Source organism: Vulpes vulpes, chromosome X (assembly GCF_048418805.1).
Source record: "Vulpes vulpes isolate BD-2025 chromosome X, VulVul3, whole genome shotgun sequence".
Classification (NCBI taxonomy): domain Eukaryota; kingdom Metazoa; phylum Chordata; class Mammalia; order Carnivora; family Canidae; genus Vulpes; species Vulpes vulpes.
This window is the reverse complement of record NC_132796.1, coordinates 89,127,160-89,140,043: the sequence shown is the minus strand read 5'-3', so window position 1 is coordinate 89,140,043 and position 12,884 is coordinate 89,127,160. Positions and strand designations below refer to the sequence as shown.

The 12,884-nt window shown below is 47.1% G+C and overlaps 1 protein-coding gene across 2 annotated transcripts in view; it reads left to right on the top strand.

Moving 5' to 3' along the window:
- The window catches only part of TMEM255A (transmembrane protein 255A), a 52,498-nt gene that overhangs the window by 22,624 nt on the left and 16,990 nt on the right, over window positions 1-12,884 (top strand). The window contains exons 5-8 of one of the 2 annotated variants that reach the window (XM_026017914.2): window positions 1,945-2,013; window positions 3,265-3,336; window positions 3,756-3,844; window positions 12,329-12,491. In XM_026017914.2, the coding sequence (XP_025873699.1) occupies window positions 1,945-2,013; window positions 3,265-3,336; window positions 3,756-3,844; window positions 12,329-12,491 (393 nt within the window). The remainder of the gene's footprint in view (window positions 1-1,944; window positions 2,014-3,264; window positions 3,337-3,755; window positions 3,845-12,328; window positions 12,492-12,884) is intronic. The other variant, XM_026017915.2, reaches the window with a different exon arrangement.

Here is a 12,884-nt window from a genome sequence, read left to right as displayed (position 1 = left end):
TTGTTCTTTTTTATAAATAAAAATATATATATATAAATTTTAAAGGTTTTTCTTTTACATAATCTCCATATCCAATGTGGGGGCTTGAACTCACAACCCTGAGATCAAGAGTCTCACGCTCTACCTGCTGAGCCAGCCAGGTGCCCCTAAAGCCAGCCTTTTCTGTTGTTGGAGCTCTTCTGAACCATCTTGCCCTGTCCTTTGGCCTGGGGGCATGTGAGGTTCCTCTCAAGATCTACCCTTCTTACACATCCCTCCAAATGTGTCTCATTCCTTCTCTTTCTTGTCTCTTCTTCCCTTCCCTTGCCCTTCCACTAACGTGGCCACCAGCCAGCTGGGAAAGTCACTTTACCTTCCTGTGTCACCGTTGCCTCCTCCTCAGCTGGATGGCACAGTACCCTGCCTCCCAGGCTTAGTCTGCGGCCCGTATGAGATAATGGGTGGCAACTGCCCTAAGGGGGCTGGGCACAGAGTACGTGCTTGCCATAAAGCAGTTTTCATTTCCAACTCTTTGCTCCAGAGTTGGTCTCCCTTCCAGATTAAAAAGGTTGCCGAACCGGAGCTGAGTGACTTTTTCCCACCTCCCAACCGCCAGGGCTTAGGGCTTGTTCCTCCTCGAGGATCTCAATGCAGAATAGCAGCCAGAGGCAGCACATGGGCAGCCCCCACGTGTGAACATGTCTGTCTTCGTTTGGGCCGTTGGAGGCTGATTGCTTTTTGCAGAAGCGGGAGCTTGGGAGGGCTGCGAGCAGCACATCAAGCCTCCCCTTCCACAGGACAGTGAGGGCCTCTGCTAGTCCCCAAACACGGAAAATAAACCCTGCTGTGAACAAACACGAGAACCTTCATTCCTTTCCTGCCAGACTCCAGCCTCGGCCAACAGGGCAATGTACTTTCAGAGCATCGTACAGACAGGAGGTTCATGTAGGAGCAGCTGATGGAAAGTCCTCGGTCCTTGACGGGGCTACAGGCTGGGAGGCTGGAGGCACTCAGGTGCCAGGAACGGGAGATGTTAAATCATGTGTGGGGAACGGCAGCCACTGGGATTATTGCAAATGGTGAGAAAAGTGGAGGCAGGAGGAAGGGGGCTTTGGCTGCAGACTGCTTGTCCCATCCTCACCTGCTTTTGGCCAGAGCCCCTTACCACTCATGTTTGGCGTCACCCCAAAAGGGAACAACATCCCCTGATGCAAGTGTCTGGGCAGCCCTGGATTGTGTCTGTTCTACCCTAAACCCCATGCCTGAGAGCTCCCTCACCAGGAAGCTGCCAAGCCAGGAGGGTAAGTCAACTGTCCTTGAACTCCATGTTAGTTTTCTGTGTTTTAGCAGTATTTTTGGAGTTCATGGTCCTTATCTAATCTGTGTAGCTGAGTGAAATATAGTTCAGCTGAGTTAAAATCTACAACAGGCTCAGTCGCTGTTCATCCCCCTGGGGCTGGCTTCCTGAGCTCTTTCTTCTGGAAAAGCTGTGGCAGTGACAGAAGGGAGCACATGTCAGCCAGCCTGAGTCCTGTCCTCAGGTGATAACGAGACCTCGTCGTTGGATCTGGGCTCCCTCCTTCTGGGACTATGTTGCAAGAGTTCTGCATCTTGTTCCCTGGGGCCTCTTGGGAGGAAGATGAAGACTAGAAATGAAAGCAGAGAGGAAATGTCAAGAAGCCCATTTCTCAAACAATTTCCTAATTTCTCATTAACCAAGTGGCCCAGTAGAAAGCAGTTGTGAGGACATTTGTATCTAATCCTCAGATTCTCAGGCTCCATAGATGGGCAGTTTTCAGAAATTAACCCAATCCACTGCCTGCTCATGTGTGCATGTGCACACGTGCACATGTGTGTGTGCGTGTGTGCATGTGTGTGTTTTCAAATCTTTTATTACCCATCAGAGTACTTGCTGCTTTGTTTTCCAAAACCCAAATTCCTTTGGTTTGCTGTTTCCCTTTCCAGGATCTGAAACCTCTCTATGCTAACCGGTGCCACTACGTCCCCAAGACATCCCAGAAGGAAGCTGAGGAGGTGAGCTGGGTGAGGCTGTGTGCCTTACCTTTTGGGAAAGTCTTCTGTTCTGCCTGAAACCCCCTTTCTTTTACTCCTTTTCGTGGGCCTAAGGCTTGCTGCTAGGTGTCTGGAGTTGATTTGTTCAGTGGGTCAGAGCACAAGTGCTAATGAGGCCATGGTCATAGGTTGGAGCCTCATGAGACCTAATCAGATTTACTTTGCTCTGTGGCCACAGGCTGCCCCTCTGACCCCAGCAGGCAGCCTCGCAGTGTGTGGTTTCGATCCCAAGGGGGACAGATGAGCACAGAGGCCACAGGGCAAGCCCCTCCTCCAGCCCTGCAGATGATGGTTTCGTTGCCTGGACTCGGTGCTCAGCTGGAAGAAAAGCAGGAACCCCAGCAAAGCACTGGGCTTGGACTAGGGAGGCAGAGTCTGGGTCTCCCCCCACCCCCCCCCCGCCCACAAGAGGAGTCAGGAAGCCACATGAGCGTAATTGAGAAACCTGGTCCACTTTAAGGCTCTGGGGAGGCCTGGACTGTCGGCCTGGCCCCTCTCATGATGCCCCCAATAGGCCAGGCTGCGGAAGCATGACAATTTGTCTCTCTCGCCCCACACAGCTGTCCTTGCGTTCTGTGCCACCTCACACGGAACTACAGGCAGTGGGCAATGAGGTGAAGCATGGCTCTGGGTCATTTTCAGAAAGCAACTCAACCCACTGTCTGCACCCCAACCCAGAGGCCCCTTGAATATGAAACTACCATTTGACATAAAATACAATGAGAATGGTGCCCCTGGAGTTCGGCAAAGTGATGGCCCTGCTCCCAAGGCACCAGGGCGGATACTTCTATTATGGCTCTGCCTGTCACCTGCCCCCCCCTTCCCCTCGATCGCAAATTTACTGTTTTTCTAATTATACTCTGGTCTGAAAGGAGGAGTAGAAAGGTGCGTGTGCGAACAGCTTATCAGAAAGATAGTGCCCATTTGCTATGAATTGTCTATAACACAGTGAAACACAGTCACAAGCACTTCATTGCATCCACATGGGGAAGGAAATCTGGAAAAGTTCTTAAACGTAAAAGACAGGTAAATGGGAAAATCGATGGTCTCAATTGTTTGCAAACTCGAGATGTATAAAATGTCATTGCTGTTCTCTTGATTTCGTGGTGATCGCTTTCTTGTGTTAACTTGGTGACTGTAAAAATATTAATAATGACTTCCATAGGTTCACTTGTAACCCTGGTCCCCCTAACCCTATTTTTCCTATAAAAGGTCATAAGTTCCTCAACCAAAAATTCTCCTTCCGCGAGGGTTATGAGGAACCTTACCCAGGCAGCTAGAGAGGTACTATCGTACTTCAGAGTGCATGTGACGGCCCCTCTGTCTTCCTCCCCCTCTGATTCCCCCCCACCCTCTGAGTCCCCTCCCCCACCTGTCCTCCTGTCCTCCTTTCCTACTGTCATTCGTTCTTCCATCTGTCCTCCATCCATCCTTCTGCCTCTGCATCCCCGCCCTTCAGGGATGGGGCACCGAGGGCTGTGGCCGAGGCTGGACGGACCCCGGCTCCACGGTACCTCGTCTCAGGCACAAGTTCAGCCAGCCCAGGGCCTGGCCCCATCCCTTTCCCGCCTTGCTGTGTTCATCGGACAGCCGTCCTTACCGTCCTCACCGTCTCCATCAGTCACGAACTCATATTTCCAGTCCCAGAGGGTCCTGCCTCCCATCCACTGCCAGCCCATCTCCTCACTGTTCTGTGCCCTCAGGTGAACTGCCCTCACCTCAGCCCTGGATTCTGCACGCCTCGCATCCGGGGCAACACCTGCTTCTGCTGTGACCTCTACAACTGTGGCAAGTACGTGCCGAGCACCCAGGCTCTGACCCTTCAGTGGGCACCGGGAGGGCGGGGTGCGAGGGCACACGGTAGGGATCGGAGAAATGCAAGACATTGGTCTGTCAACAGATTTCAGCTAATAAGCATGACATGCTTTCTCTGTGCTGGGCGCCGTGCTAAGTAAGTGCTTGGGGATATTGGATCTCCTTGACTTCGTACCTCTGATGTACGTAGGGTTATTTCCATTTACACATCTCCATTTCACAGATGTTGAGAATGAGGCTCAGAGGAAACAGACACTTGGCCCAAAGTCACGCGGAACTTGAAATGGTAGAGGTAGGGTCCAAACGCAGTTCGATTTAAGGCCAAGTTCAACAACACTCAACAAATAGTTACTGAGCACTTCTTCTGGGCCTGGCCCTGTTCTGGACACTGCTGTCAGCAGCAAACAAAATAAGTCTTTGGCCTCATGAAGCTTATATCTTATTTGGGAAAACAGTCGATAGCACATGAATATATAATATGCCAAGTGTTGATCAGAGGTCTGAGGAAAAAATGAGCCAGGACTTGTAGATAGATAGTGACAAGGTGAGGAATGTGCACGCTATGTGAGACAGTAGCCAGGGAAGGTCTGTTTGAGGAGGTAACATTTGTGCCGAGACCTGAACGAAGCCAGAAGGCAACCCAAGTAGATATCTGGGGAAAGAGTGTTTCAAGCCGTGGGAAGAGCAAGTACAAAGGCCCTGAAGCAGGAGCAGGGTTGGTGCTGGTCGTGTCAAAACCACTCTGGCTCTCTGCCTTCTAATTGTGAAAACATCACTTATTCTTTCTTTTAAAATATATTTAGGTGGTAGGAATATAGAGTCTACCGCTGAGGAGCTCACAGACTAGTAGGCAAGACAGACATGTGAATAATTGATTACATATGACAGAGAGTGAGAAGTACAGTGGGGATCAATGGATATACTGGGCACCCCGGCTACCCAAGTGACTGAAGGTCAGAGTTGCTGGGGGAACAGTGTCAAGGAGGACGTGATGTGGGAGGTGAAATTTAAAGGGTAAATAGGAAAAAAATAAAAAATAAAAATAAATAAAGGGTAAATAGGGATTTAGGAAACAAACCAAAAGGGAGGTAGAGGTGGAAAGGATATTCCCAGCAGTTGTGAGGTGGAGGCAGTTCTACAGGGGGTAGGAGGTGAGGGCTGAGCTGTAGTCAGGGGCCAGATCATGGAAGACTCACAGGCCACAGGAATGACTTTGTACTTGACCCTGTAAGCAATTTGGATTTGACCCCATAAGCCACTGAATTGTATAACATGGAAGATGAGGGCACTGAGAGCCTGGAGAAGGAAGGAGGAAGAGAGGAAGTTGTTGGCAGAGTGGGCCTGGATGGAACTCGATCCAGAAGGGTCCTCACTCCCACCCCCTACTCTTGGTATTGGGGGGGGGGGGCGTTTCTCTGGTTTGAGGATCAAGATCCACCAGACTGGAGGCAGGGAGGAGAGGTGGGGGGACTCGCACCAGCCCTTTACCTTCTTCCCTAGCACCAGCCTCATTTCGTTAAAAGGTTTGGCGGCGGTGGAAGAGAAATTTAAAGCCTCAAATGAGGTTTGGGGATGATCTAGGAGGTTCAATTATTCATGTTGTAATAATAACTAACACTTGTAAAGGACTTCCCTCCTTAGCAGCGGTGATGGAGAGCTGGCTATAATTGTACTTCCTGAGCTCATCCTTCCAAAAATGATCAAAGGAATGTAAAATAGGTCCTAGGGGAATTGGGTTATTTTGCTATCTTTGCTTTTGCCTCCCCTTCCCCTGCCTTCCCTGCCGCTGTCCTTCTCCTTCCTTCCCACCACTCCGCCCTCCCTCACCCGCTCACTGCTCTCCCCGCCCTCCTCTGGCCTGCTCTCCCTCTTTTCCCACATCCTGGCCTGGTGGGGAGGGGGGGGGGTCTGGGAGCTGGCCAGCACCAGCCTGGCCTGAGATGGAGAAGAGGGGAGGCCCCCGCCGGGAGGGCTGCGAAGTGATTCCTTGCAGACACACCTTTCTCTCTGCAATTTGGTGTGTTTCTGGAAGAGGTTTGAATACAGTAATTCTACTTTAAATTCCATTTAGCCGAGTCCTTAGGTGAATTTCTTTTCCCAACGTGGAGACTCGAGCCCAGCTTATCTTCCTGTCAATCTGAACTTGATCGTAACTGACTTTCTTACTTTCTTCAAGCAAGTTAGGCCAGCATGGTCTTCAAAGCTCTAAAGGAATTGTATGAGGAGTGGTGCTAAACTCTGGGCTCCCTAGAGGCAGGGAACATGACTCTGTCTTATCCACAGCCCCAGGCCCAGGCACAGGACCGGGCATGGGGAAAGACCTAATGAAACAGGAGCTATATTTGTTGGCAAGTCCCAAGAGGAAGGACGCCCTTTTTACCACGAAGATAAAATATTAAAATATTGCACTAGGCAACTAAGAGGGGTCATGGGGACATTGTCCCTAAAGATCTTTCAAGCTCGGCAATGGTTTTCACCTACCTGATGCCTTCGATACCAGCCCCGGGGATCAGTTGAGACCCTGCCTGTAGTGCTAAGTTGCCAAAGGCCAAGCCACTGGGAAAGAGTCTCTGAACTTTCCATCAGGGAACAGCCCCACTGGGGTCCTAAACCAAGGCCCTGAGACTAAGAGGCAATAATCCTACAATAGAGGGAAAAGCTTTCCCTTGACCTGAGGCTTTTTCCAGCCAGCACCAAAGAGACCTGAACTCCAAGCCTAAATATAGCTAGCAACAAGCACTCTGAGAGATGCGGGGACTTTAATTTTGCCGAGCGTGTATTTGTTTTCCTCACACGAAACCTATTTTTAATCAATTGCCAGCTCCTCCAGTCCATTTCCTGGAAAGGAGGCCAAGAGAAAAAAAAGTGGGAAGAAAAACATCAGGCAGTCATTTGTACAGTGCTATGGAAACAGAGTTCCTACTGTCCCCTCAAACCCACAGACTTTCTTTGACGTCAAGGCAGTGAGGTTTTAATACCAAACATAGATTCTTCCATTTACCCTTGTGCAGGACGGTGGCTTTCTCTAGGACACAGCTCCTCGGCAACTGCCTCTCAGAGTACTTCACTCAGCTCTGGAGAGGTCAAGTCAATATCCCCGGCTTCCAGTGGGTCTCCTCAAGGAAATGGAAGGATATGGGGTGGTTTGCGGACTGCTTCAACTGGTAGAAGGTAGCTTACTTTCAGTCATTCTTCCCTTTAACAAACTTTTATGGAGCTCCAAAAATGTGTGCCAGGGACTGTTCGAGAAGAACAGGTATGGAGAAAGCATAATCGTACCCTTAAGGAACTCATTTTACTGGGGGGGAGGGGTGTGTGGGAATGATAGCTTAGACCCATACACAGATTCCCATGGTTCAGGCCCCTATGGGGGATGAGCAGGACGATGGCCTTGTGTCTCATCCAAGATCTGTCGCCTCCTGCTTTGTTAAATGGGGACTGAAACACAGAGAGGGTATCCATTTCTCCAGGCAAACCCAGCAAGTTGAGAGCCAGAGAGTGAAAGCCCATATTGGGTAATCAATCTCATGATCAATGCCACAATCCGCCTTTGAACTCAGTTACCCATTCACCAGGTACTTATTGATGACTTATAATGTTTCTACCACTGTGCTAGGCGGTGAGGGAGACACAAAAGAAATGTAAGAGATGACCCTCACCCTCAAGAGGTTACAGTTGAGGCCAGACGTTATGTCCACCTTGCTCATAGCCTCAGCACCCAGCACGGTACTCAGCACTGAGTGGGCTCTCGCTAAACATCGGGTTAAATGACTGAGTGAATGACAATTGCAAAGGGCCAAACTAAGAGGAACAGACTGTCTGAGGCTGTGGGAGCCCCGGGAAAAAGCCAATGAATGGGCACTGGATTCCTTGAAGAAGACACTAGAGGGATGGGTATGGAAGCTTCGAGCAGCAGGAGAGGTTTAGGAGAGGCAGGGAACAAAAGGCAGTGCCTTCCATGCAGGGAGAGAAATCTGAGCCTAGGTGTGGAAGAAGTACCCAGCATGGCCAGTTTTGGGGTTTCTGATGATTCCAGCCTAGCTGGAACGTGGATACCATTTTGGAGTTGGATTATGGCAGACTGAGGAAATTCCGGACCCTTTTTCCGGAAGGTAATAGGGAGCCATAGAAGGATTTTGAATAAATGGATGATTTAGTTTCAAAAATGTTTGAGGAAACTTAGGTGGGCAGTGGTGGGGTCTGGTAGGAGGGCCTTGCATTCATGCAGACGGAACCAAGTGGAATTGTGAATCTCAAACAGAAACACACCGCATTACTCTGCTAAACCCTGAACCAGATCTCAGTACCAATGTTCTTTTGCTTCATGGTTAAGTAAAAAAAAAAAAAAAAAAAAAAATATATATATATATATATATATATATGATATATATTCAGCTACTGAATATAGCTGCTGAACCTGCTCAAACTAGAAGCGAACATATCGTATCTAAAATTGTTGAATATTTTTAAACAAACCACTAACCTATCGTGGTGGTGTGTGGTCTGTGCCTTTAAAGTGTCAACGCTTCAAGAACAAGATTCAAAGGTTCATTGCCAGAGGCTGGCTCTTAGAAGGGGAAAAAAAATAGCTACATGTTATGCTGGGGGGCTCTTACTCTGTGGTGGAATGCTGCTTTCATGCATTCTCTTATTAAATCCCCCAGGCTTGGAGAAGTTAAGAAAGTTGCTCGGAGTCAGATAACAAATAAGTGACACGGCTGGGATCCAAATGCAGTCCGACTCAAAAGTCGGCTGTACTCTACTGCCTGTCCGTGGGTACTCCCAGCCTGCCCTCAGTGTGTTGGGAAGTAAACAAAGATAATTTGGGGGAAGTCAGAAGCTGACTCTCCAGCCTCTCTTGCGCCCCTACAACCCCATACCCACCCTCACCCATGGAGCCTGCCTTTGGACAGTCCTGTCTGTGCCACTTCGTGGCAGTAAGCTATCTTCCATTTCACTGCATAAATCTCTTTATTAATAAGTGATACTCTTGAGAGTGGTTATTACATGTGACTCCCATCTTATAAGAACACTGGCAGTGAAAAAGGACAAAAAAAAAATTAAAGGTTAACCTCCAAAGTGAATTGAGGAGGGATTGTTCACACAGGAAGAGACTTTTAAACCTCACAGATTTTAATGCCTTAACATCCCAATAAACACGGGATATGTTCATATTTTATATCAGAAACAAGAATTTTTGAAAAGGAAAAAATGTTTTTTAATTCTTGAAAAGGAGAATGAAATATGTCTTCTTTTTAAATCCCTCTTTAATGGATCATTTCTCCATCCAGTATCTGATATCCTGGGTGCTATGGAGCTGATGTTATGGCTCATGGTTTTCTACTAAGTTCAGTGAAGAATAAAAGATATGTGCAAGTAATATGAAAAAAAATGTAGCATGCAATATAAATCTGATTTGTTTGATCATAATTGATAATGATAGGGAACAGAATTCGACAATGATTTGTCAGTGGCGCTCAGTTTTGATTTAGAGAGGCAGCAAAATGTCATGTTTAAGTATAAACTCACAGTCAGAGGGTCTGAGTTCAGATCTCACCTCTGCTACTTAATGAATTTTTTTCCCTTTTTTTTTTTAAATTTAAATTCAATTAGCCATCATATATACTTAATTAGTTTCTTTCTCTGCCTTGATTTTCTCGTCTGGATGTAACAGGAATAAAAATAGCCTCTACCATATAGGGTTATTATAAAGAGTTTGCAAACTGCTTAAGATAGTACCAGGTAATAGTAAGTACTGTAGCACTTTTTGCTATTATAACTGTATTAGTTTTCAAAATTGTAGATTTGATTGACATCTATGATGATAGATATACATATTCTTAGTTAATATTATCAAAAAGAAAACATTTTCCCTGTCACGAGTAATGATTACTTAGGACTTATTGTTTGTTGATGTATGCAGAAAGCCACTGGGCAGTAAGCTTTCTGTGTATCCCTCCTACTTATGGGTGGTCTGCAGCTATGCCCTTGAAATACTGAAATCCAGTTCAAATTCTGCTGAATTAAGACACCTTTATAATTTCACTATGGAAGCTTACTATTTAAAACAGTGGGTTTGGGGGCACCTGGGTGGCTCAGTAGTTGAGCATCTGCCTTTGGCTCAGGTCGTGGTCCCCGGGGCCTGGGATGGAGTCCTGCATCAGGCTCCCCACTGGGAGCCTGCTTCTCTCTCTGCCTTTGTCTCTGCCTCTCTCTCATGAATAAATAAATAAAATCTCAAATAAAAATAAAAAATTTAAATAAAACAAAACAGTGGGTTTCAGGGCGCCTGGCTGGCCCAGTCAGGTGGAGTATGTGACTCTTGATCTCAAGGTCAAGAGTCAGAGCCCCAAGTTGGAGGCAGAGTTTACTTAAAAAATAATAAATTAATGAATAGAACAGTGGGTTTCAAATATCAGTGAACTCGTTAACAGTTTCCCATGCCTCACCCTCAGAGATTTTGCCAGATTCTGTGGGACTGGGGCTGGGCCTGGGAATCTGCATGTTTAAGCATCTCTTTCTCAAAGACCTATGCACACACACACAACGCACTGACACACACAGGCAGGCACACATGCACACAAACACAGATGGTTCTGACGCAGTCTGTCCCATAACCACACTGATTGCAATTCCTCAGAAAAACATTGAAAGCACTGGTTTTAAAGAATCCTAAGATAAAATCATCTGTGAGGTTTAAAAGTCTTTTCTTGTGTGAACAATCCCTCCTCGATTCTCTTTGGAGGTTAACCTTTAATTTTTTTTTTTTGTCCTTTTTCACTGCCAGTGTTCTTATAAGAGGGGAGTCACATGTAATAACCATCCGATGCCAAGGTGTTTGGTCGTGACTTTAATTTTAAGGACCACAGTGTTGGAGATTCATTAGCGATTCCAGTGGCCAAGTTGTAAACTAGTTTGCAACATCCAAGAAGACAGGAACTTTCATTTAATCAGTTCAACAGGTGTTTATGTAGCACCAGCTAGGTGATAGGGACAGCAGTGAACAAAACGAACTGAGTCCCTGCCGTAGAGCTTACATTCAAGTCTGAGGGACAGACAGTAACGAATAAGTGCTAGAGAGCGATTCAAGGAGGACGATGTATTAGTCAGCTCAGGCTGCCATGATAAAATACCATAGACTGGGTGGTTTCAACAACTGGACATTCATTTTCTCCTAGTACCGGAGGGTGCCAGGATGGCCGGGTTCTGGGGAGGGCTCTCTTCCTGGCTTGCAGACCACCACCTTCTCCCTGTGTCCTCACCTGGCCTTTCTTCAGTGCGTGCAGATGGAGCGAGATCTCTCTCTTCCTCTTTCTATAAAGCCATCAATCCTATCAGATTAGGGCTCTGCCCTTCTAACCTCATTCAACCTTAATTAGCTCTTAAAAGTCCTGTGTCAGAATGCAATCATGTTGGGAGTTAGGGCTTCAATTTATGAATTTTAGAGGGGGATGCAATTCAGTCCATAGAAAGTAATATGGTAGACGGTGGCGGCCGGGTGGGGTGGGGGTGAGGGTGTCTTTGGACAGAGTGGCCAGGGTCAGCCTCTCCAAGGAGGTGAGATTCGGGTGTTATGCAGCAGCTTGGCTTTAGTTCTTTACTGGGACGTTGTGTTTTGTTTCTTTGTTTGTTGCTGTTTTGTTTTGAAAGAGGAAATGCTGAAATCTTTGAAGCCTGAATTCAGAGCCCAGCTTCACCACTTATGACCTGGGCAAGTTCCTAAGCACTTTGTGCTTCAGTTTCTTCATCTGGCAAATGGGAATGGTGATAGTACCTACCTCATAGAATATCGTAAGGATTTGTGGTGCTGTCCAATAGAACTTTTGGCAATGATGAGAATGTAATCTGCTCTGTCCAGCGCAGTAGCCAGCCACTGGGGTGGCTCTTACAAGTGTGGCTGTTGAGCACCTGAAGTGTGGATGGTGAGCCTGAAGAACTGAATTTTTTGTTTTACTTCATTGTAATTAAGCAGTCGCATGATTAGTAGCTACCATATTCGACAGCGCAGATTTCATGAATTCACATAGGTAAAATGCTTAGTTAGCACCGTGCCTGGCATGGAGCAAGTGTCAATATATGCTATCTAGTAGTAAGGACTAGAGCACTTTTTACTATTATACAGGTATTATTTTTCATATTATCAAATCGTAGATTTGATCTACATCTATGATGATAGATGGATAGGTATACATATTCTGTTAGTGATGGTGACAAGTGTTTCTCTGGTAGGTAGGAGGTGGTTTTTTAAATTTATTTTTTGGGTAAACAGCAATCACACTTTGATTTAGTATAGGCACTATAGATAGTGCCTCGCTCCCTCAGTGCATTCATGGCTATGGTGTCCCTTACCATAGCTCCCCACCTGCTCACCTGTCTTTTCGCTGAGCTGCAAGCTAGCCAAAGCCCTAGGGGGACAGCCTGCTCCATGGGGACTGACTGGTGTGTGCTTCTCCCTGTCCAGCCGCGTGGAGATCACCGGCGGGTACTACGAATACATTGACGTCAGCAGCTGCCAGGACATCATTCACCTCTACCACCTGCTCTGGTCTGCCACCATCCTCAACATCGTCGGTCTGTTCCTGGGCATCATCACTGCCGCTGTCCTTGGAGGCTTTAAGGACATGGTAAGGAAGGAAGTGCCTTCCCATTCCAGAGGCCCCTGTCAGGGGCCAGGGTAGAGGCTGGGAGGTTGGAGGCAAATGGGGACCCATGTTTTCTGAGGAATCAGAAACAATTGCTTTAAGAATGTAGCTGCCTTCATACATCTCAAGTTGAAGGAGCCAGGCAGTATCATCAGTGCGCAAAACTTTGTTAACATGAGTTGCGTGTGTTCTTGAGGCACATTCTGCAGGTAGGGATGAGGAGCTGGTGTCCTCAATTTTCCCGTTCATGCTAGTTATGTAAACATAGCCTTTCATGCACCCCTGCCCCCCACCCCACACACAAACGCACACTTTTAGTAGAAACCTTTCTGGATAGTTTTTCCCTTGACAGATTTGGGAGAGATGGAAGAAAAG